At 44.4% G+C, this 26,732-nt stretch overlaps 1 protein-coding gene across 1 annotated transcript in view; it reads right to left on the bottom strand.

The window, feature by feature from the left end:
• The window catches only part of LOC124721174 (dystrophin-like), a 949,029-nt gene that overhangs the window by 243,258 nt on the left and 679,039 nt on the right, over positions 1-26,732 (bottom strand). The window contains exons 4-5 of the mRNA XM_047246008.1: positions 11,152-11,244; positions 10,950-11,027 (exon numbers count right to left, since the gene is read on the bottom strand). Coding sequence (XP_047101964.1) covers positions 10,950-11,027; positions 11,152-11,244 — 171 coding nt within the window. The remainder of the gene's footprint in view (positions 1-10,949; positions 11,028-11,151; positions 11,245-26,732) is intronic.

A 26,732-nucleotide genomic window follows, 5' to 3' on the forward strand; every position in this document is an offset into this window, starting at 1 on the left:
AGAGGGGTAACAGCCTTTTCAGTAGCTGTAGGGGCAAGAGTCTAAATGACTGTCTGATTTCGCCCTGTAATACTAACCAAAAGTGCCCTGGCTATGTTGGTACTGCGATCGGCAGAAAACAAGGGCAAACTACAGCTGATACTTTTCGCGAGGACTTGCAATTCTTCTGGTACGGTTAATGACGATGCCGTTCTCTTGGGCATCATATCCCGGAGATAAAATAGTCCCCCATTCGGATCTCCGTGCGGGGATCTGGTAGAAGGATTTTGTCGTCAGGAGAAAGAAGACTGTCATTCTATTGGTTGGAGCGTGGGACGTTGGATCCCTTAACCGGGTGGGGCGGCTAGAGAATTTAAAAAGAGATATGGATAGGTTAAAGGTAGATGTAGTTGGAACTAGTAAAGTGTGATGGCACGGAGAACAGGACTTCTGATCAGGTGAGTACGGGGCTTTCAATAAGAAATACAAGTAATGCAGGCGTAGGTCCAATGATGAATGGCAAAACAGAAATGCGGGATAGCTACTATAAGTATTGTGAATGCATTATACCGGGCCGTTATAATTAAACTTTCCCTATTTAACACGTTGTAACATGGAAAGTAATTACCGTACGAGTAAAAAACTTGGTAGCATTAATGTCAAGGACATGGGGAAATGAAATAATGCAGAATCATTTCGATTGAAACACTTTTAATGTACTGCTACGGTACATTATACTACAACAAGGGCTCAATATGGTGCCCATCAGAACGAAGCATGTCCGTAGGTATGCTGGCTACCTCTCTTGATATGTTGCGCTTCAGATCAGCATATGTGTGAGTGTTCCCCTGGTAAAACCTGTCCTTAAGGTAGCCGCACAACCAGAAATCACAGGGAGTGAGATCAGGTGATCGTGCCGACCAAGCATTTGGAAACGATCGCTTGATAATTCGACCGTTTTCAAATGTATTTTGGAGAAGCAGGTGAACTTCACGAGCGATGTGCGGTGGAGCCCCATCTAGATTGAAACTTGTTGAGTTCAATGCGTCTCTCTCCCTTAGGGCGGGTACGACATGCTGGCGAAGCATATCGCAGTAACGCTGGCCAGTCACACTGCACGTCTTTGGTCCTCGAGCGCCAACATGTTCAAAAAATGGCTCTGAGCACTATGGGACTTAACATCTGTGGTCATCAGTCCCCTAGAACTTAGAACTACTTAAACCTAAATAACCTAAGGACATCACACACATCCATGCCCGAGGCAGGATTCGAACCTGCGACCGTAGCAGTCTCGCGGTTCCGGACTGAGCGCCTAGAACCGCTAGACCACCGCGGCCGGCGCCAACATGTTCAAAAAAGAATGTGCCAATGATGAACGTAGCCGTGAAGCCACATCACACGGTGACACGTTCACCATACAGAGGAAATCCATGCACAGTGACTGGAGGTGAGGATCCCCATACTCGGCAGTTCTGTATATTCACCTCACCCATCAGAGAAATGTGCTTCGTCTGTCCATTGGATGGTCCAGGGCCAGCCCTCGTCAACTTCAATCCTTGCGAGAAAGCGGAGAGCGAAGTCAAAACGTCGATGTGCGTCCTGTTGTGCAAGCTGCTGTACGATATAGATCTTGTACGGATACCATTTGAGAGTGGTTCGAAGCACCTTCCGTACAGTGGACCACGGGATGTTCAACCGTCGTGACATTACGTGCGTACTGTCTGACTATCGGGAACTGCGCGCAGCGTTGTGTGACATAGCAACAGCGATTTCATCAACCACCTCTGTGCAACCGGTCATCGGCCTCTTCCCCAGTTCTCAAGTTGATTCGGACTTCATCATGCTCCGCCCAGCAGGTGAAGAAAGAGGACCCTTCCGTAATCCTTTCAGCGAGCTATATTCTCGGAGTGCAGCTGCAGCATTACAGCTGTTTTGATAATAGTGCTTCACCAATAATACCCTGCTCGTTTTGTCCGAACTCATGTTGACACGACAACAAGTGCATTCCGGCTGGTGAGGTGTTTGATACTATGAATCACGATGACTGATCACGGCACCTGGTGACCATAGTTGGAATTGGACGGTGGCGCTATGACGCATGGAAATCATGCACCCAAACTCTGGACATTAATGCTACCAAGTTTGGTACTCGTACGGGAATTAGTTTACGTGTTATAACGTGTTAAATAGGGAAAGTTTAATTATCACCACCCGGTAGTTTGTAAGACACACATGAAGCCAACATCATCTACAATAGTACAAGTTTATATGCTAAGACGCTCCGCAGATGAGGAAGGTATTGAAAGAATATATGATCAGATGAAAGGAATTTTTCGGGTAGCTAAGGGAACAAAAATTTAATTTGTGGCAAGGGACCGAAATTCCAGTTTAGGGAAGGGAAGAGAAGGAAAAATAATAGGAAAACCCGGATTGTGGAAAGGTAAGGATTTGGGGGACGGAGGAAGGAGTTGACTGGTAGAATTTTACAAAGAGCACAATTTAATAATTGCAGAAACTAGGTTGAAAAATCATATAAAAAGCTTGTGTACGTGGAACAGACATGGACACACTGGAAAATTTGAGACTTATTATACAAAGTTTCAGAAGACGAGTGCGTGAAACCTACAAGATATACAGAAAATAGACTCATCTAAGTGAATAGGGCATCTCTCCTAGGCTTAACTCTAGTTACAGGTGCTCAATATGGGACACTGCACATGTGGATACGCGTGTGTAGTTCAATGAAGTCAGTGACACGAACTGGCCGGGAGCAGTGACGACGGCCCGCTTTTCAAATCTGTTGATTAGATTGCCTGTCTGGCAGCGTGAACTAATTCGATGCTACAGTACGTAGAGGACGGTTTGTCTACATGCTCTGACACGCCCTTCCCCTGTTGGACTCATGCTCGGCGCGTATTACGAATCGAAACTTGTGAATCTGCTCTATCCACTAATACGCCCAATTTTTCTGTAGGTCTTGCAGTTTTCGTACAGAAATACTGTATACTGGAAAGAAACAAATTTCGAAACCAGATTTTGAACTGCAAAACGTCTTTTAGAGTAAATGTAGGCTCTGACCACAATTTATTGGTTGTGAACTGCAAATTAAAACTAAAGAAGCTGCAGAAAAGTAGGAAATTAAGGAAATCAGACCTGGATAAACTGAAAGAACTACTGATTTGAAGAGTTTCAAAGGGAGCATCAGCACCAACAATTGACTGAAATGGGAGAAGGAATACAGCAGATAATGCATGGATTGTTGCTTCGAGAAATAAAATCGTGGGATCAAACAGGCAAACAACAAAGTCCAGCAGAAATCGTTCTATAACACAAGAGATACTAAATTTAATCGATGAAAGAAGCAAAACTGTAGAAGCATGTACGACTAGGAAAAAGATAGATGCCACATACAACAGACCTTTCGAAAAGAGGAAAGCAGCTGTACGAACATCTAAACCTCACAGGGCAAGCCAGTATTAAGCTAAGAAGATTGGTTGGTTAGTTGGTTTGTGGGGGTTGAAGGGACCAGACTACAAATGCCATAGGTCCCTAAGAAGGGAAGGCTGAAAGGCGAAAGGAATGTATAGAGGGGCTATACAAGGGAAACGAACTGCAAGACAATATTACAGAAAGGGATGAGGAAACAGATAAAAATACCGTGGGAGGTATGACACTGGGAGAAGAATTTGACAGAGTACAAAGATCTAAATCGAAACAAGGCCCCTGGAGCAGACGAAATTCCCTCGCAATTATTGAGATCTATGAGACAGCCAGCCATGAAAGAACTATTCCACTTGGTGTGCGGAATGTATAAGACAGGCTTCGAAAAGAATGAATTATAGTAATTTCATTTCTAGAACAGGCATGTGCTGACAGGAGCGACTTTTAGCGAGCTATCAGTTTAATAAGTAATCGTTGAAAAATATGGGTAGACGCCGATCTCGGGGAACTTCAGTTTTCGTTTCGGAGAAATGTAGGAGCACGAGAGTCAGTACTGACCTTACAACTTATCTAAGAACATAGGTCAAAAAAACAAAAGCTTACATTCATTGTTGTTATACAGAGAAAGCTTCTGAAAATTTTCACTTGGCTACACCTTTGAATTTCCAAACGGGAACAAGAATAAAATACAGGGAGCAAAAGATTATCTACCACTTGTACGGAAACGGGACTGCATTTGTAAGAGTCGAAAAACATGGAAGGGAAGCAGAGGTTGAGAAGGGCGTGAAGGGTGTTGTAGACTATCCCAATGTTATTCAGTCTGTACATTGAGCAAGCTGTGATTTCATTCTGGCAGAGACAGAAAAGAACTTGGCAGAGCAGTTGAACGAAACTGGTAGTGTCTTGAAAACAGGTTTTAAGATGAAAATCAATGAAAGTGAAAGAAGGTTGATGGAACGTGGTCGAGTTAAATGACACGATACCGAGGGAATTAAATTTGGTAGTTAGAAACGGAAAGTAGTAGACGAGTTTTGCTGTTTTACAAACAAAACAGCCGAAGTAGAGAGAATATAAAATGCTGACTGGCAATATTAACAAAAGCAGTTCTGAAAAAGAGAAATTTGTTAACACAGAATACAAATTTCAGAAAGTCTTTTCTGGAGGCGACTGACTGAAGTGCATCCTTCCATGGAAATGAAACGTGGACAGTTCAGACAGAGTGAACAGAACTCTTTGAAATGTGGCACTACAGACGAATATTGTAGATTACTTGGGTACATCGAATAACTAATGAGGATGTAAAGAACCGAACTGAGGTTAAAATAAATTCTGGCACAATCTAACTAGAAGAAAGAATCCGTTGACAAGAGACAGCCGAGGCGTTAAGGCATCGTCAATTTGGTAATGGAGGGAAGTGTGCTGGATAAAAACAGGAGAGGGAAGACACGGCTTGAATAGAACAAACATGTTCAAGTAGATGTAGGCGAGTCTGGCATAGGACAGGCTAGCGTAAAGAGCGGCATCCAAAGAGTGTGCGGACTGAAGGGCACAGCAATGCGTGACAGGTGGCGCACTATGTATGACAACACACAGCGAGTGCAGCTCGGCATGTGATTAGAAATGGATTTAACGCTACATCCTTGTCACCATCTCCAGAAGTCCCGGACAACATTTTCGTAACGTCACGGGCTATCCAAAAGCATCGAACATACAAGCCAATAACAAAACTTAAGATATAAAAAAGAAAGTTTGAGCATTCCAATGTTAGTGACACGAATAAAAATGTGCCTGAGAGATTTGTGCAGTATTTAATCGGTCGCAGACCTCACGAAGTGAAAAAAAATTAATTAATGATAGATGATTTTTCCATTTCTTTCTATGCGGATAGTTTGGTCTCATCATTTCTTGACTTCGATGCCAAGAAACAGTCTTCTAATATGACTGTACTCGGAAAGAGGGCACTGTCTCGATTAATACACGGAGCATGTAAGACAGACGCGTAGGTGTGATGATGCCGTGACTTTTTTAATTCGTTGTCCTCACTCAATCACTAGTCATGTTTGTTGGGCGCTCAAGTTTAAATTACAGGTTTCACACACGGAAAAAACGGTTACTTCCTTTGGCAACTGTTCATTAGGGTAATTCAATCAATTTTCCATAACTTTGGCGAAGCTAAGATGAGAAAACGACAGAAAAAATAACGAAGGAGGATAAAGAAGTAAAGGAGAACGAAATATAAAGAAACAGTGAAGAAGTAGAGAAAAATGATGCAGGTAGTCAACGTCATAAGCAATCCGCTAGGAGTTTGAGGGTGGTGCGTAGTTCTGTATCCCAACTTTGTTTCTATTCTCAAAAGACTCATTTCGATTCTTCCAGAGGTATACGTTTTTCTAAAGAACAAAACAGGTTGTCTTCTGCGTCGCTACAATGTTTAGTAAGCCTGTAATATGCGGGAAAGAACAGATCACAGATTAAGCAGGCGAAATGCAGTCGTTACGAATAAGTACTCGTTGTTTTCATGGTCACTACGCGATTCTACTCAGTCAGTAACGTGTAGCTGTAAATAATCTCTTCCACTGTTCTATACGAGTGCGCGAACAGAATCTAGTGACTCTTGATAGTCTCCTCGGGTTTGCTTCCGGATCCTAAAATCAAGAATTATTGTGCCGGGAAAGCCTACGAAGACACGCAGTCTCTCTCTTTAATGTCTTATTCTTCACATTTAACTTCCCAATAGTGTAGTAGGTATCAACGTCAGAATGTGGTACGCAATTCAGATATGCTTCAGTGGATATAATAGCAGGAATGGCATACGGAAAGAACATCATGGTTTAACGTACCGTCGATAAAAATATTTTTAGAAATTTAGCACAAACTCGTACTCGACAAGGATGGTGTGGGAAACTGGCTGCTCTTTTTTACAGGGTGACAATTATTGACCTATATGAAAAAACGTAAATTAGTTACAAACTACGGCGTGCACACATTTTATTCAACATGTAAACGTCACTACAGATATTCGGATTTAGGTTATGACATGTTCGATATACCTGTCACTCTTCGCGATGTTGTGGCGCAGACGAATAGCGGAATACTGCATGACTCGCTGAAGTGTCGGCTGTCGATGACCTCCTGAATGGCTGTTTTCAGCTAAGCAATAACTTTGGGATTATTGCTGTACACCTTGTCTTTATTATAGCCCCACAAAGAGGAGTCGCATGTGTTGAGATCCGGAGAATATGGCGGCCAATCTAGACCCATGCCAGTGTCCTCTGTGTACCCCAGAGCCAGAATGCGATTCACAAAGTGCTCCTCCAGAACATCAAACACTCTCCTGCTTCGATGGGGTCGAGCTCCGTCTTGCATGAACCACATCTTGTCGAAATCAGGGTCACTTTGGATAATGGGGATGAAGTCATTATCTAAAACCTTCACTTATTGTTCGGTAGTCACCGTGCCATGAAGGAATATCGCACCGATTGCTCCGTGACTCGAGATCGCGTACCTCGCAGTTACCCGTTGAGGGCGAAAAGACTTCTCGATCGCGAAATGCGGATTCTCCGTCCCTCAGATGTGCCAGTTTTGCTTATTGACCAACCCATCCAAATGAAGGTGGGCTTCGTTGCTAAACCAAACCATATTCACATCAAAGTCCTGTTCGTCAATTCTGTGGAAATTAGCGTTGGAGAAAAACACCCTCTGTTCCATGGCCCTGGGGCTTAATGGCTGATAGGTTTGAATTTTGTATGGAATAGATGCAGGTCTTCAACAATAATTTATCGCAGTGTCTCCCGGTTGATTCCCACCTGTTGTGCTGCCCTTCTGATCGATTTAGTGGGCGTGGTTTGAAACACAGCGCGTGTCTTCTCGGTATTTTCAGGCGTTTTCACGTTTTTAGTGCAACCGACATTGCCAACACTGTCATCACGAACGCTGCCGGTTCTCTCAAACCTGCGAATCAAATTCTTGATTGTAAGCACAATTGGGCTGATTGTCTTCAGCTTGAACTCGGTCGCAAACTTCCTTTGAGGCGCAGTTGTGCTGTCATTGCTCTCATAGAAAGCTTTCACAAGCGCTATACGCTCAGACATATTCACGCGCAAATGGCCGACAACAACAAGGCGCGTCAGCGCATACTGATACCCATCACGTTCCGCGGCCAACTGTGCTGTTTGAACGTACTAACGCAAACCGTTGAGAAGTTATGGCGATTTTATTTCATATAGTTCAATAATTGTACCTTGTATAAAGGTATGGGACCGATAACCTCGCTGTTTGGTGTCCTCAGCCAAATCAACCAACCATTTATAAAGACATCTCGATATGCACCTTAAGTGATTTGGGGAGCTACAGAAAACCTAACTGGATGGCTCGCCAGGGATCTGAATACCCCCGTAACCCCCCCCCCCCCCTCCAAAATGACCGAGTCCAGTGCCTTAGTCACTGCGCCACCTCGCTCGGTTCGTAATCACTGCTACAAACGGAGGAAGGCTTGGTGTCCCATCTTCCCTCGCGACTGTGGTTTTTTCTGTCTTGTGACATTTCATGGCACTTAATTTTTTCTATTTTCTTCCACGCGTTTTTCCATTTCTGACCGTAAGATCAGTACGGTATGTGCTTATGCTATCTCATCCATGAAACCAAATTTCTCTTGGCAAGTTGTCTGCTCTTGCCTCTGCCAGTTTTCCGTTACTCATACCTTCATGAGCTAACGCAGAAATTTTACGTTTTCTTCGGCTGTAAGAAACTAAGATATTTCGTATGTGTCTCAGTAAATACAGAGTGTTAAAAAAAAAAGTGTCCAATATTTTTAGAGGCGGTAGTACTCACCAAAACAAGAAAGAAAGCCTAGAAAACGTGGATCTAAAATACATACCTTAAGAGATATGAACACTTGTTACTTTTAGATACCGTGAAATACATCTATTCTATTGAACAAGTGTTCATAGCTCTTAAGGTATGCGCATTAGAGCCCATGTGTCCTGGACTTTCTTTCCTGTTTTGATGAGTACTACCACCTTTCAAAATATTGGACGCTGTTTTTTTAATACCCTGTATACCTTCCACCTTATAGCATATTTTCTGAGTTGGATGGCGCAGTGTTGAAAGGCACTGGATTCGTATCTAGGAATGTGGAAGTTCAAACCCATTACATGACGTATGGTTTCGATGATTTCCTTGCATCGCTTCAGGCGAATGCTGGGCTAGTCCATACCGTAAGTGGTGCAGGTGAGTTCTTCCCTATCCTTGTGATAATGAGCCTGTGGCCAGACAATGACGTCGTCTGCGTCGGCAGGAAGTTAAACACCAGTCCCCCACAAACAGCCTTTTACGTAGTCATTCGGCATTTCTCCGCCTGATGCATGCAATGTATCTAGAAGTCCGTAATAATCAGAAAATTGTTTTTATTGTTATAGCCAATCGCGTAGAACAACCATTTGATTTTAACCAGGAAAAGAAACGAATTTCTTCTATAAGTAGATATAGCACCGAGGACCATTTGCATTTCAAGAGCAAAATTTTGGAACGAAGTCACAAGTATGAATTATCACTTGTTGGAGGATCACGGACACTGAGAAAGCTTGTGCCACAGTTTTAACAAAATCTGCACTAACAGCCCTCGAGAAACTTTTAAAACTAAGGAGAAATATCTGATAATAGAACACATCTGATGCAGCTAAGTTTTGTTGGGACGCTTTACTGTCTGCGTCTACTGCAAATAAACTTGAAAAACGAACGGAAGAACTTCATACGGTAAGTCTGAAAGTCTTGAAAATCAATTACAATAAGAGTAAGATAACATACAACCAAGATATCAAAAAGAAATAATAATGATGTGACAGAACTAGATTTTTCCTTTTTTCTTTTTTTTATTCTGGAGAAATGAAGACAATCCCCATATGGACAGGAACAGAAGCAGGCGGAAAAGAATAAAGTGCTTTTAGTATACTAAACAGAGTTTTCAAAATTAAAAATATGTTGCCACGTGTCTGAAAACGAAAGTTTACAATTAGTCAGCTATACCAGTTTTCACTTTGACAATGACAAACTTTCAGGGTGAGTACAGTACAAATATAGAATTTCTCTGTTAACAATGGACTGGTGCATGATAAGAAATTCAACAATAATAATAATAATAATAATAATAATAATAATAATAATAATAATAATAATGTGTGTCAAAGTGGACTTTCCCAGCGTCTACTACTGATGAAAAGGTCTCGAGTGGCAATATTAAAATACCACGAAGTTTCCAAGAGTGTCATACGCTTCATCTTCTGGGGAATATGCAACATTGGTCTGATAACCGTCGCTCGCTTCGCCAACGGCTTGACTACACTAGCTGCACTCTTCTCCTGCACTGGAAACATCCGAATCGCAGTTACTTCTGGGAACGACACAGCTCGGTAGCCGTTCGTAAAGTGGAAATGTTGCAACACTTGCTATATAGAGACTGACTACAACTGCATGTAGGTGTTCGTGCTAGTCGTACAGAATCTAAGAAGGAGGTAAAACATGTACTATGGCTAAAACAGTAACATTACAGTAGGGTTGTTTGTGACCTTCTGTAACAGAAAAGCCAATGTAATGTGGTAAAATAAAGTTATTTGCAGTAAATGACGGCGCTGGACCTTTTCTTTCTGAACTGGGGTGACTTCCGTTACTTTCCTGAACGCATCCGCCTGGATCTTCTATCACCGTCGCATTTCGTTACATATTATCGTATTATGTTAAGCATCAGCCCGGCCTTATTACTGTTCACAGGGAATTAGTAATATTTGTCTGTTAGGAGTTTATTATTGGCGACGAGACTATGATTAGCAGGTTGCGTGTTGCTAAGACAGATTGTGACATAATACAAGGTATGAACCGCCGGTGGAACAGAATGAATGCTGTGAAGTCACGTCGTCTTCGGATGAGAACTAGGATGTGGATTTGGCGGATACCAGTCTAAAATACATAATGTTATTCTGTTTCAGGAGGGTGATTGGTTAAAATGGCAATCTTATTCGGATATTCTGAACTGAATTGCAGAAGACAACTCTGTAACAATTAATGTCAAGAACCGGCCAGGCCTTCTCGTGAACATAAATACGACACACTGCCACCCGGCTGGAAACCCGAGAGATTTCCATCAACAGTAACAATAATAATAATAATAAAGTTGACATTATACCAATTATACTATCAACTACAGGAGTCATACCACACAATATCCACCAGTAAATCAACGCAATACAGCTACATCCAAACGAATATATACAACTACAGAAATCTGTAATTATTGATACATGTTCAATTACCCGAAAGTTCCTAAATGCAATGTAACATATACCGTTCAGTTAAAAGGAAGTCACGCTTGATCAAGATCCGCGTCACTTTCCATTTTTGACCAGACATAACGTCTGAGAAAGGAAAGAAATAATAATAATAATAATAATAAATACTGTATTATATTTTAGAATTAGAGCTCTTGAAGAACTCAGTGCAAAGCAACTTTACTGTAAGTTTTAATAGCCGTTACTTACATTGTTTTGCTCCAAAATCTGTAGTGCCTTGTTCACATTGTTTAGATGGTGCACCCTCATTCGACCTTTTTCCCGTTTCTGATAGGAAAAACAAAAGAAAAAGAAAAATGTATCAGCGGAGAGAATTGTATTTCAGGATCAAAACTGCATTTCAGAGCATAAACAGAGCAACTACTGATGTATATGGCAATTGGATACTTGCATATTGTTTGCCCGTGAGCACTTCGAGCAGAGCCAGCAACCTGTTGCCATCCTGGAGGTCGACAAATAAGTCTGTGATCGGTGGTTGCGTGCTCTGAAACACAAGCAAACAAAAATTATTTACAAACACTTGTCACATTAAATGAAGTTTCTATAGCTGAGCAAGATGTAACCAGGATCTGCGCTAGTTTCGTGGTGAATAGCGGCATACATTTGAGGGTTCACGAGAAACAGGTACACTTACTACTAGTCAACATCCCTTACATGTTCTAATTTTCTTTAAAGTTATTCTGAGCAGACACGTCTGTCTGTCTCGCGGGCAGGATGCGAGTTTGTTCTGACGGCTTGGGGCGGGGGGGGGGGGGGGTGGGGGGTGGGGGGGGGGGGTTGGAGAGGGGCCGGGGACCTATCTGCCCCTCACTGCGTACCCCTTTGCATCTGTACCGTATTTTTAACCCCACAAGAAGTTCATACAACTGAATTGTAATTATTACACAAGTACACAACACAGAGCAAGAAAGACTTCAGGAAGAAAGCGATTTCTTAGAACCAGTCTCACAATTCCACTCAGTTCGGGCATCAAGATGTGCTGTTCATAGGTTAAGACTTTGTTACGCAATGCAGTGGTTTTCATATCTCAAATACAGTGAAATTTATAACGAAGTGTGCTGAATTCGACGAAACGCTATTTTAGAGCAAAACGTATGACACGGCGTGAATGAAACGCTTAAGATAAATAATTTAAGTTCGAAGTTAGAACGCGTCTGCAGTGTGCACAAGGGATGTGTCAGATTGATATAGCGTAAGTATTATTAATACGCGGTGTAAGTATGGTTAATACATGGTGTCGTATGCTATCGATACCATGCGAGGTACTCCACGTCGAGAAGTTGGCAGTACCAATCTGCGGCCGGCTCCGAGACACCCTCTGCAGAACGCGTGTCTAGCGCCACCACGCAACCGATTAAAGAAGACACCGCTCCGTCTGTTCGTAGCGTTCTGTCTGCGCATTCAATGCCTTACTACTCAGCTTCTGTTGTGACTGTATATGACGAATCTACCTGTCTCGCGGAATAGTTTCGACTATAGTTGAACTTGTTCAACTCAAGTTCAGTAAACCAGAGTTACGTATATATTACGTGTGTTTCTCTTTAGTTTTGTTTTGTATCTCAGGATTCCTTGGCAACCACCTCTGTGCCGATCCAACACACGTATCAATACAACACACACAACGATGATGGTGTTAATGGCAGCGGTTGCGGAATACACTGCTTGACAAAAGAAAAAAAAGTGAAGTCCCCAAAACACATGGTCAGCTGTCAATGTAACTTCGTATACGTAACGTACACACCATCGGTAGAGTGCATTAGTGTTGTATGTGTTTAGCGTTGTTACCAGACGTAGTAGGATATACACTGACAAGCCAAAGAAACTGATACACCTCCCTAAATCGTGTAGGGCCCACGCGAGCACACACAAGTGCCGCAACACGACATGGCATGGACTCGATTAATGTCTGAAGTAGTGCTGGAGGGAACTGACACACGGCTGTCCATGAATCCGGAAGTGTACGAGGGGATGGAGATCTCTTTTGAACAGCACGTTGCAAGGCCTTCTACATATGCTCAATAATGTTCATGTCTGGGGAGTTTGGTGGCCAGTGGAAGTGTTTAAACTCAGAAGAGTGTTCCTGGAGCTACTCTGTAGCTATTCTGGACGTATGAGGTGTCGCATCATCCTGATGGAATTGACCAAGTCCGTCGGAATGCACAATGGACATGAATGATTGCAGGTCATCAGATAGGATGCTTCCATACCTGTCACCAGTCAGAGTCGTATCTAGACGTATAAGGGGTCCCATATCACGCCCACTATACACTCCCACACCATTACAGAGCCTCCACCAGCTTGAACAGTCCCCTGATGACGTACAAGGTCTGTGGAATCAGAGGTTATCTCCATACCCGTAAATGTCCATCCGCTAGATACTATTTGAAACGAGACCCGTCCCACCAGGCAACATGTTTCCAGTCATCAACAGTACAAAGTCAGTGTTGATGGGCCCAGGCGAGGCGTAAATCTTTGTGTCGTGCAGTGATCTAGGGTACACGAGTGGGCCTTCGGCTCCGAAGGCCCATATTGATGTTTCGTTGAATGGTTCGTACGCTGACACTGCTTGATGGCTCGGCATTGAAATCTGCAGCAATCTGCGGAAGTGTTGCACTTCTGTCATGTTGAACTATTCTCTTCAGTCATCGTTAGTCCTGTTCTTTCAGGATCTTTTTCCGGCCGCAGCGATGTCAGAGATCCAATGTTTTGCCGGAGTCCTGATATTCAGGGTAGACACGTGAAATGATCGTACAGGAAAATCCCCACTTCATCGCTACCTAAGAGATGCTGTGTCCAATCGCTCGTGCGACGACTATATAACTACGTTCAAACTCACTTAAATCTTGATTACCAACCGATCTAACAACTGTGTCAGACACTTGCCTTATATAGGCGTTGCCGACCGCAGCGCCGTATTCTGCCTGTTTACATATCTCTGTATTTGAATATGCGTACCTATACTAGTCTCTGTGGTGCTTCAGTGTATAATGTGTGTGAACACCTTCAGATGTTGACTGATCTCTATAAGGGGCACGGAGATGCCGCGTACACGTTGAAGACAGCGTTATCAGCACCCGACAGAATTTGTGAGGGCATCATTATGGGTGTCCAATCGGCCGGCTTGTCGACCAGAGCAATATCTAGACTTGTGTAACTTTCGTGCATAACAGTGACACGACGCTGTACTAAGTGGGAACCTGGGGGCAGGCACACACTCGTCGTCAAGGTTCCATTCGACCACGTCTGACCACCACAAGGGAAGATCGCCATACTATGCACGATACACATCGTAACCCCTACACATCTGCGACTGCCGTCCGAGAACAAGTAATGGACTCCCTGCAACATTCTGTGTTATATCGCACCATTGGTCGGAGACTAGCGGCAGCAGGACTAGGAAATTACCGAATTATGTGTAGGCTACGGTGATTGGTAAGGACTGACTGGTGATGAACGCGTCCTATTGTCTCTAGCGATTAATCAGGTTTCTATACTACTCCGCATGATCATCGGCGGCGAGTATGGGGGCGACCTGGTGAGACGTTCCAATGTCCCCATGTTTTGGGGAGGCGCAGTGCTGTTACTCCTGGCGTCGTTGTATGGGGAGCTATGAGATATGACCAGCTCGCAGGTGATAGTGATTGAGGCAACTCTGGGTACACAGTGGAACGTCACGGGCAACTTGTGTCCCCATGTATTAACTCTCACACAACAATATCGGAGCCATTCTTCAATATGACAATACGCTTCCGCATTTTTTACATGTTTGTATGAAGTGCCTGCGGGATGATGAGGTACTCCTGTGGACAGGAAAAGCCCTAGATCTGTCCCCGATAGAACATGCGTGAGAACAGCTAAGACATCACCTCTGTCCCAATGTCGGTGTACGGGATATCAGAGACCAGTTACAACAGTTGTGGGCCAGCTTTATGACACAATTCCTAAGCGAATCGGCGCATGCATCCAGGCCAGAGGGGGACGCAACACCATCCTTAAAAGTGGGCTCATAAAGCCACGTTCTCTGTAAATTTGAATCGATACTGTAATCACTGAAATAACATCACATATCCTCTCGAACCGTGACATTTAATTTCGTTTTCTATTCCCCTTCAGGGTGCTTTACTTTGTTGTTAGGCAGTATATACTCAGTTCAAAATGGCTCTGAGCACTATGGGACTTAACATCTATGGTCGTCAGTCCCCTAGAACTTAGAACTACTTAAACCTAACTAACCTAAGGACGTCACACAACACCCAGCCATCACGAGGCAAAGAATACTCAGTTCTCTCATCTCATCCCAGCTCTCTCTCTACCAGTTGTAAGCACAACCTCCAAAGTCGAAATCACAGGGAAGCTAGTACATAAATCCGAAGGGTCGTGCAAGTGTGTTGTTATTGTGACTGTTCATGTACTGACCGGAAGGCCATCTCTGACGTCGTTTGTACACATACGCACAGCTACCAGGGGTGCTACCTACTGCACTCGAATGGATGGCAGAATTTCCTGTGAAAGTAAGGCACCAGTCGTGACGCATCGGAAACGTCTGTGGAGCAGTAGAGTGAACATCCGCTATGTCACGAAGGACAATCGCGACTAACGATGGGGTCCGCATCATCACGTTACGCGCTGAAGGCTTGTCAATCAAGGAAGATGATGTGGTGCAGACATCGAATCGGTTCTAACTGGAGAACAGTGTTGAGGATTTACGTCGCACAGCCCGTCCACGTTCGACAAGTGGAAAGGATGATCTATATCTGCGAGTTTTGAGTCAAAGGAACTGTGGGCCAAGTGCTCCAGAACTGAATTCGGCGTTGGAAGAGGCTCCAGGACTTCATGTACCGCATCAAACTGTTAGGAGATGTGAATCTACATTCCCGATGACATTGTGAGTACCACGTCGTGCATCAAAACACCGTGACCTCCGTTACAGATGGGCAAGACATCACGCAGAATGGACGCCCGAAGATTGACATCGGTTCTTGTTTACGGAAGAAACTCTGATCTGTTTGCACCCTGAGCCGGCAGGGGTGACCGAGCGGTTCTAGGCACCACAGTCTGGAACCGCGTGTTCCGCTACGGTCGCAGGTTCGAATCCTGCCTCCGGCATGGGTGTGTGTGATGTCCTCAGGTTAGTTAGGTTTAAGTAGTTCTAAGTTCTTTGGGACTGATGACCTCAGAAGCTAAGTCCCATAGCGCTCAGAGCCATTTGAACCATTTTTTTTTTTTTGTACCCTGATAATCGCAGATAACTTCTCTGGATACAACCCGGTAATATCTAACGCCTCCCACGCTGTGTCCCACGTGTGCCACAACGTGGTGGTGGAGAGACGTTCTGGGCTGGCATTATATCCGACCGACCACCTACACCTCTCGTAGTTGATGAGGGCAACCTCACTGCTCTGCTGTACAGGGACGGGATTCTGCAACCAGTGGTGGAATGGTATCGACAGAATTATGGTGACACGTTCCATATGGACGGATGGCAACACTTGTGTTCATCGTGCTGAACTTGTGAACATGTTCTTTCAGCATGCTAAGATACCAGAACGGAGAGGCCTGCCTGTCCCACGGTCATGAACCCAATGAAACATGTGTGGGGTCGACTGAAGCGAGCTGGCCGGCCGCGGTGGCCGAGCGGTTCTAGGCGCTTCAGTCCGGAACCGCGAGACTGCTACGATCGCAGGTTCGAATCCTACCTCGGGCATGGATGTTTGTGATGTCCTTAGGTTAGTTAGGTTTAAGTCGTTCTAAGTTCTAGGGGACTGATGACCTCGGATGTTAAGTGCCATAGTACTCAGAGCCACCTGAACCATTTCTGAAGCGAGCTGTTTTGGGACGTCGACAACGGCCACGTACTCTGCGCCACTTAACGCAGAATCGCCAATGAAGAGAGATAATTCGGATCAGAGCTGGCTTCATAATCTGATCGATGATATGCAACGACTGACTGAAGCCTGCATCCGAGCCAGGGGACGTTGCACAATGTACTACGTTGCTCAGGCGCGCTGCGAAAAACTCTGCAAGGGAAACAGACGATTTCGTCGTTATAGAAATGATCTGGACACATTGGAAATGAATATATACGCATTCCTCAGAACCAATTTTTGTTTTCCGTGCCACGAATTTCGAAATAAATGGGTGATACAAAACTTTAGTTTTGTATGTGCGCGCGCGCGCGCGCGCGTGTGTGTGTGTGTGTGTGTGTGTGTGTGTGTGTGTGTGTGTGTGTGTGTGTGTGTGTGTGTGTGTGTGTTTGTATACATGGATAGCTAGGATCCATACGTAGGTTTTCACGGCAAATTAGTTCAGTCGAATATTCTCGGGTAAATTACCGCATTAATTTGCTGCGTGTTCGTGACGTTTCGGAAGGCATGCGCTCTCAACGTGTTTCGAAACATCGATGACACACCGAGAATTGGCGCGACATGAAACCCGAGAATATTCTGCCGTCTTGACGTAGATGTTGATGCTGCGTTACTGAAATTATGCGAAGAACTTACAAAAATAATGAAAAAATCTTAGGGAAATATAATCACCTCCTGCTGTGACTTCTTTTTCCCTGCAGGTAAACATTTAATATCTGTACCTTCTTCCGTAAAGCGTCAGCTTCTCTTTCAGCAACACCGCCACAGGTTTCCTCCACGTCTAATTCTCCAGCACGAAATCCAGGTTACAGGATATACTGAAATCATCTTCCTCCGTCCTCTCTTCCTGCTCTATTTGCGGACGGTACACGCGAACAAAGACTGTCGATACCTCTTCTTCTTAAGGCTGAATTAATGTAATTTTACCTTCATAGTCATCACGAGAGATTCATGTTGTAGTAAGTAATATCCTTATAACTCGCACTGGAATGTGGGTTCCCGAACTTCTGAAAATTGCAAAAATGTGTAATCCTTTTCTTGCTGCATCTCTCGGTTTTCTGCGACGCTTTCACTGCCGCTAACAATCTGCACTAAGAACTGTGCAGCTCTTCTTAGACTCTTCTGTATCTCTTCCGTTGATTAAACATATTAAGTGTCCCACACCGACGAACTGTACACTAGAATTAGTCGAACAACAATTTGGTGACCAGCCTCCTAAACAGGTGACATAATTACCCTCTCTGCCTAGTCGTGACTGTCGTCTTCAAGTACACAGTAATCACTTCCACTGCATAAGGACGTACAGAATCAGCAAGTGCCCCACGTCTATACAGAGTGTCCCAGTCGTTACAGCCAAAAATATGAAGAGGACAGAGGGTTATACACTGCGTATTTTGAGATAAGTAACGAGTGGTAGGTAATGCGTGTTTAATTTTTTTCTGTTCAAAGTGACTACCGCCCGTCGCATTGCAAACATTTCACAGGCGCATAAAATTTTGCCGAACTCTCTCAAATATCCCTACTGTCTACTGTAAAATGAGGCGGGCAACAGCTATCTCACCGGTGTTTCTCTTCAGTTTCTAGGGGGGTTTCATATACCAACTTCTTTGGGAAACTCGAATGAGAATACATCCGTGGCAGTCAGATCCAGTGACTGTGCTGGCAATGAGACAGAACCCCTCCCCCTTAAAACCAACGATGGCGGGTCTCTCGTTCATGTACTGACAAACATAATTAACTAAGTCGAGCTGAAACCACATCCTGTCGCGGACAACAAGAAGTACAATCTCCGACGCAACTCAAACTTAAACTACAGGTGTGTAACGTGCAGCATTCAGACTGGGTAGCAATAAATAAGGTCCTATTGGCTGTTATTGCATTATGCCAGACTGATCTGAGACTGGTGTATGTTATGGATCTTCTTCACTCCAGTCATAGCTGTTGACACACTTGTAAACGCCAGTACGGTCGAGAGAATAATAAGAACTTTATGACTTTCGGAACTGTAGTACTGTGTTGGGTAATCCCACTGAGAAAATGGAACTCTGGATTCAAAATCATTTGGCCGAATTGCTTGCACACTGATGTGTATAATTGCTGCTATACTAGTCTTATTAATAATAATAATAAACAAGCAATTCAGCGATCCGGTATAGTTGATAATAGGAAGCCGACCAGTCGCCGTGTCATCCTCGGCAACATGACGTCATTTGGAAGCAGTGCAGAGGTGCATGGGGTCAGTCAGCACACCGCTCGCTCGGTCGCTGTCAGCTTTCCATACCATGGAGCTGATACTTCTAAGTCAAGTAGCTCCGCAATTGGCGTCACGAGGCTGATCGCACCGCCTTCTAGTCCTTCCACCGCGAAAAAAAAAAAAAAACCCTGACAGTACTGGGAACTGAAACCACATCCTTCGCACTGTAGTCAGACACGCCGAACGCTCAACCACGGAAGCGAACTCAGCATTTGAATAAAACAATAAGAGTCCGCAGCTCGTGGTCGTGCAGCAGCGTTCTCGCTTCCCGCGCCCGAATTCCCGGGTTCGATTCCCGGCGGGGTCAGGGATTTTCTCTGCCTCGTGATGACTGGGTGTTTTGTGATGTCCCTTAGGTTAGTTAAGTTTAAGTAGTTCTAAGTTCTAGGGGACTGATGACCATATATTTTAAGTCCCATAGTGCTCAGAGCCATTAAAACAATAAGAATAAATGAAAATACACTCCTGGAAATGGAAAAAAGAACACATTGACACCGGTGTGTCAGACCCACCATACTTGCTCCGGACACTGCGAGAGGGCTGTACAAGCAATGATCACACGCACGGCACAGCGGACACACCAGGAACCGCGGCGTTGGCCGTCGAATGGCGCTAGCTACGCAACATTTGTGCACCGCCGCCGTCAGTGTCAGCCAGTTTGCCGTGGCATACGGAGCTCCATCGCAGTCTTTAACACTGGTAGCATGCCGCGACAGCGTGGACGTGAACCGTATGTGCAGTTGACGGACTTTGAGCGAGGGCAATTAGTGGGCATGCGGGAGGCCGGGTGGACGTACCGCCGAATTGCTCAACACGTGGGGCGTGAGGTCTCCACAGTACATCGATGTCGTCGCCAGTGGTCGGCGGAAGGTGCACGTGCCCGTCGACCTGGGACCGGACCGCAGCGACGCACGGATGCACGCCAAGACCGTAGGACCCTACGCAGTGCCGTAGGGGACCGCACTGCCACTTCCCAGCAAATTAGGGACACTGTTGCTCCTGGGGTATCGGCGAGGACCATTCGCAACCGTCTCCATGAAGCTGGGCTACGGTCCCGCACACCGTTAGGCCGTCTTCCGCTCATGCCCCAACATCGTGCAGCCCGCCTCCAGTGGTGTCGCGACAGGCGTGAATGGAGGGACGAATGGAGACGTGTCGTCTTCAGCGATGAGAGTCGCTTCTGCCTTGGTGCCAATGATGGTCGTATGCGTGTTTGGCGCCGTGCAGGTGAGCGCCACAATCAGGACTGCATACGACCGAGGCACACAGGGCCAACATCCGGCATCATGGTGTGGGGAGCGATCTCCTACACTGGCCGTACACCACTGGTGATCGTCGAGGGGACACTGAATAGTGCACGGTACATCCAAACCGTCGTCGAACCCATCGTTCTACCATTCCTAGACCGGCAAGGGAACTTGCTGTTCCAACAGGACAATGCACGTCCGCATGTATCCCGTGCCACCCAACGTGCTCTAGAAGGTGTAAGTCAACTACCCTGGCCAGCAAGATCTCCGGATCTGTCCCCCATTGAGCATGTTTGGGACTGGATGAAGCGTCGTCTCACGCGGTCTGCACGTCGAGCACGAACGCTGGTCCAACTGAGGCGCCAGGTGGAAATGGCATGGCAAGCCGTTCCACAGGACTACATCCAGCATCCTTACGATCGTCTCCATGGGAGAATAGCAGCCTGCATTGCTGCGAAAGGTGGATATACACTGTACTAGTGCCGACATTGTGCATGCTGTGTTGCCTGTGTCTATGTGCCTGTGGTTCTGTCAGTGTGATCATGTGATGTATCTGACCCCAGGAATGTGTCAATAAAGTTTCCCCTTCCTGGGACAATGCATTCACGGTGTTCTTATTTCTATTTCCAGGAGTGTATATTGCTAACAAGGGGAGGCCTCCAATTGTGAAATTCAGATCCGATTCATACTGCGCATAATAAAAGCTCATGGCCAGAGGTGTAATGTGGCAAAGCACAAAGATGCACTTCTCAGCCGTTGTCGAGAAAATCGACAGTTAAAAGAAACCGTTTGGGTGAAATACTCTCTACGATTAATAGTTTTCTGCAGCGTCGTGGCGCAGCGGTAAGCGCTCGGGTTCGTAATCCGAAGATCGCCGGATCGGTTCTCGCGCCATGCAACTTTTTTTTTTTTTTTTTTTTATAATTCAAATTTTATATATATATATATAGTTACCGGCAATCAGTTGCAACAACTATGAATATAATAAGTTGTTGAAAGTCGTTTGTCTTGGAAAAATAAAACTTGAAATAAAACACAATATCACAAATAGTATTCAAGTGGATACAATTTATTGAAAAGTTCGGTATACAATCGCACATAATTAACAATTAGTGACCAGAAGTAGCTGGAGTATCGCACGAACCAGAGTGATAGTTATCATAGAAACATGGAAAGCAGAAAACAGCACGACATCGAGCACATCTGATAAACGATGCGTTTTTACAAGAACAATTGTTTTTTAAATTATCTGTTGGGAAACACACCTGATTGACATTCTGAAAAAATTGTTCTATCGTTCGTCAGGTTTGATGCATACCACGCGTATCGTATCATATCGGCAAAAATCGGAGAAGACAATTGGTGGTGGACGATGGATTATATATATATATATATATATATATATATATATATAGTGTGTGTGTGTGTGTGTGTGTGTGTGTGTGTGTGTGTGTGTGTGTGTGTGTACATTTGAATTACAAAAAACAAAATAAATAAAGTTGCATGGCGCGAGATTCGATCCGATGCCCTTCGGATTACGAACCCGAGCGCCTACCGCTGCGCGACGACGCTGCAGAAAATTGTTAATCGTAGAGAGTATTTCACAGCAACGGTTTCTTTTAACTGTCGATTTTCTCGACAACGGCTGAGAAGTGCATCTTGGTGATTTGTCACATTACACCTCTGGCCATGAGCTTTTATTATGCACAGTATGAATCGAACCTGAATTTCACAATTGGCGGCCTCCCCTTGTAAGAAAAATAAGATGATCTTGTTGTGTACATAGTTCCGCGTAGTCAGCGCGTGCACAACTTTCCCACTAGAGCGCGCCCCGCTAAGCACAACAGCGCAGGCGCAGCGCTCGTCCGTCCCCGTACTACGAGATGGAGCTGTCTTAGAGACGGACCAAATTCTGCTTCCGCCGAACCGCGTATTAATATGTAACGCAGCCAATGAGATTGCTGCTAACGTAGAACATTTTCTCCTCGCGGATCACATTCGCGCAGTGATACCTGAACGCGTGAGGTATTATAACGAGTGTACAGACCTCCGATTAGTCGGTCTGCATTTGTCTGCACCAGTCTGTACAAGTCTGCATTAGTCTGTACCAGTCTATAGTCAAGTTTCAGTCTGCGCCTAATAAGATTATCATATTCCTGTACATAGCCATGAAGAGAAATGTATAGACATTTTGTCAAGTATAAGAGATATGTGAGAATAAGATTAACGTACCAAGACCAAAGGAACTTCAGATTGTCAATTGTAAATAGCATCCAGAACCAAGTTATTTCTATGCTTGTTATTATTTTAATAAATGTGTGTGAAAATTAATCAAGTTCTGTTTAAAGTTGGGCACCGTCAATATCTGCTACTCTAAACGTGCAAGTGGCATTTCTATCGTCTGACCTAACGGCAAAAGATAAACACGCCACGATAAGACCAAGAGACAAATTTCTGACACTCGCCTACTTCGTTAGAGCGACAAGTCAAATAATCTGATGGTGTGTGTACCGAAGATCTTACAGTACGCACACCACAGATCTGAAGCCAGAAGAGATGTGAGTGATATGTGAGGTCTTGAGTCCGGTGAGTCTGATGGAGTTGTGGGCTGCTACTGATATTTTCTAGATAGGGAATATGGTTCAAATGGTTCAAAGCACAATGGGACTTAACATCTGAGGTCATCAGTCCCCTAGACTTAGAACTACTTAAATCTAACTGACCTAAGGACATCACACACATCCATGCCCGAGGCAGGATTCGAACCTGCGACCGTAGCAGTCGCGCGGTTCCGGACTGAAGCGCCTAGAACCGCTCAGCCCCACCGGCCGGCTAGGGAATATGGATGGAGATGGCATCTGAGGGAAAGCGACATGAAAAGGATATAGAATAAGTACTGAGAAGGGTCCAGAAGCGGAATGTAGTTGGAAGGAGACACAATTATGAATGGAAATGATAAGGTGGAGTTTTCTTTTGTAAAAGAAAAGACAGCATAGTTTGTAGCTGACAGGATGGTTGAATTGCAGGTCTGGGAAGGAAATGTGGTTGAAACTTCCCTGGGAAAGGACAAGGAGAGTGTGGAGATATCAGTAAGATGAGACATGATGACACAGGCACGTCAATAGGACACTATTCTCAAGGACGAGGGACACCGCGGGGCACTAGGATTCGATTTTGCGGAAACTCAATAACTGGAACAATGGGATTTACCCTCTGCCATGCACTTAACAGTAGTTTGCAGACTACACATGTAGCTGTTTAAGTAGATGTAGAAACATTGGACTGGTGAAGTTATTCCATATGTTTGGTAGGATGTGGGAACATTGTCAGCTGGTACACGATACGGATGTGTTAAGGTAAGCCGGGTATTAATTTCGGTATACCATGAGGATGGTTTATGTTGAGGAACAGTGTCTATGTGCATATATGGGTGGGGGACTACACTTCGTAAGCGTGTGAAGTTGGACTGGGTGAGATGTGGGAGAGTGAGCTGAACAGAGCGTTTTATCTGGAACGGACCAGGTGAGTGTGCGACAAAGGGCGCGTGTGGGAGATGGTGTCCATGGACGGCAGCCGCTCCCAATCACGCCAGCGTGGCCACCGCTTTAATCTCATTATCTTGTATACGGTAACGCTGCTGCTGCCACTATCCTCTTCTGCATTTACCCGCGTGCCACACAGAAACACCATTCCCCTCTTTGAAACATTGCACTGTGTTTTAGAAATTCTCCAAGCGTTTGATTTTACTATGAACTGTCCGATACATTCGCTCATCTTTCGGTCGACGTCCAGTTTCGACGATTTGACAGCAGACAATTATATCCTTCTGCCCTAAGGTTATTCATATCCGTGCATGTTAACCTGAAACACACACACACACACACACACACACACACACAAATAAAACCTTATAGTTAAAGAATTCAGTTAGGCTAATACCCCTTTGCTCAAATAGTTTGCACTGTTCCCTCTAAGAGGGTCATACACTATTTTTTCCTGTTTCCAGACTTATACTTTTTTGTCCAGAGTAGAACAAATTAGATCGTAATCTCTTTTCTCGTTGAAAGTTGGTTTGAATATCAAAGTGCTTTATTTTGCATCTTTCTGTGCACAATTCTTGCTATGATCGGCTCTAGCAGGTAGTTTATATCGGAACCTAATCCTGTCATGGTGTTGTGCATGGCAAGTGAATCCAGTTGTTCTATGGCAAGTGAATAGAGCTATGTTCTTGAAGACGCCTTGACAGCATTTACATTAGATGATGTTATTCGCGTTATATTTCTAGGTGTACTGTCGCTTTGGGCCTATTTTGTTATTGGAGCTTTCTCGTCGTTCAGCGTTTGCAGTTTTCATCGTTTCATAGGCTTCCGCCTTCTGGTGTACCATACGGTGCCACTTACATAGATCTAATGCGAACTGTTCAAGTCATCCAATGCCCATGTTCCGCTCGATTACATGCTTAAAGCAAAGCCTCCATGCTCCAGTCCTCCTCTTCTCATGTCGTAGCTAAAATGGTTCATATGGCTCTGACCACTATGGGACTTAACATCTGAGGTCATCAGTCCCCTAGAACTTAGAACTACTTAAACCCAACTAACCTAAGGACATCACACACATCCATGCCCGAGGCAGGATTCGAACCTGCGACCGTAGCGGTCGCGCAGTTCCAGGCTGAAGCGCCTAGAACCGCTCGGCCACACCGGCCGGCCATGTCGTAGCACACGACAGAACATAATCTTCGGCAAGTGATGACCCATCCACATGAGCTGTTTATGCAGCAAGATAGTCTGAAAACTGTAAGTTTTGGCGTCTTTGATAAATGGAATTTTTCACACTATCATTCCACTTTAGGTGTAAAATCTTAGATGAAATCGGTTGATTATCTTGATGTAACTCCAAGAAGAACTACTTTCTGAGGCGTACAGAAGCGTAGGGACGACATTAGGTTTGTACGCAGAGAGCTTTCAGATCACAGAACAGAGAGACATTCCAAGTCAGTTTGCCAAACGCAGCACTTTCTGCACCTATGCGGCTGTTGGCGCCAACGAAAGGCTGGTTTTGTGACGTCATAACGCTACCCAGGTGTACAAATTAACCCGTGAACGTAAGTATCTTACGACCAAATTGGTTACCTATAGGTTTATCACCTTAAGAGAAAACTTCACAGGCTTTTATTTCAGTTTTTTATTATTTTGATTTTGGGAGATAATGTGCTGCATGATTTGTGGAACCTACTCTACTTCACTGCCTTTACAAATGATGAGCTCAAGTATAATGACGGTATCCACGTAAGACACAGGGCTGATGAAAGTCTTTTCAGTTTTGAAAAACTCTGAAGCTGCAGGAAAACTGATCTGAAAGTAATAAATGCACGGCTGTTCGTCGATGATGTAGCCAGAGTTGTAAATACTGTAGAGGGACTCTAAGACACCGTTACCTTGTTCCACCAGTCACGTTTATATTAAAGGTGGTGGGCCATTGTCTTCCTCCTACCTCGTAAGCTGCTCACACGGACAGCTGCAGAAAACGTCAATCTGAATTTAGAAGTCTATTTCAACTTACTTCCTACGCATTGATACTGCTGTTTGACGTATGTTGGTATCCTACATATATCTGTTATACTACATATTCCCATATAATTGTGCTATTTTGAAATCAAACAGCATCACTATGATTTTTCCTCCAATATTGTTTTACACAAAATTCAACGATTTCAAATGAATTAGGCTGACTTTTTTTTTACTGAAAAGACAACTGAAAATCAAAAGACCATCAGCATACTCTGCGTATGAGGTGTAAATTGGTCAAGTGACGAATTTATATTGCCTTCCACCGTTAATCAATGGATCATCACAGTCAGCAGATATATTTTCTCTCTCTCTCTCTCTCTCTCTCATTTTCTCACGTTAGAAATTGAGACTTCAATGTTAAAAGGCTCCAATTAGCAACACGCAACAACCTGTGGCCGACGGTAACGGTTATGGAAGAAATATCAACCATGTGACTGAAATTCAATCTAGAGAATAGGGCACTGTTCCACTCCGCCGTTACATCAACGCACAATTTATATTCAAGACAACTTTGTGTCCGAGGTCACCATTATGCGAATCGAATGTAGAAGAGGACGATGCGTTGCTCTTCAGAAAGTCGCTGCAACCGCATTCCGGTATACTGACACAATGACTCGTTTTTACAGTGCCTGGCATGGACCTACGGTTCTTCGCAATAGCTACAACTGCGTGCGGTAGCATCGCTGCATAGGTCGAGGGCTCGAATCTCGCCTTGGGCACAGGTGTGAGTTTTAACTGTGCTGTTAATGCGCACTATCCTATGTATGCACTGGTATGCATTGGAACAGATTTCACAATTTGCGTCAGCTTCCAGCTTCAAGTGTGGTATAGGATGCACATGAAGAAGACGGAAAATTATTGTGATAAATAAATGTTATGTACACTGGCGTTCAGAATTACAGCAACAAACGGAAATTTTGCAAGGCATCGTTTATTTTGCCACAAAAATGCATAAACAGGTGATAGTAAACAAGAACTAATGTGAAGAATACAGAACATAGTCAACTGCAACATGCATAACAGTAGACAAAAATGCT

The sequence above is a fragment of the Schistocerca piceifrons genome, chromosome X, assembly GCF_021461385.2.
Source record: "Schistocerca piceifrons isolate TAMUIC-IGC-003096 chromosome X, iqSchPice1.1, whole genome shotgun sequence".
Taxonomy (NCBI): Eukaryota; Metazoa; Arthropoda; class Insecta; order Orthoptera; family Acrididae; genus Schistocerca; species Schistocerca piceifrons.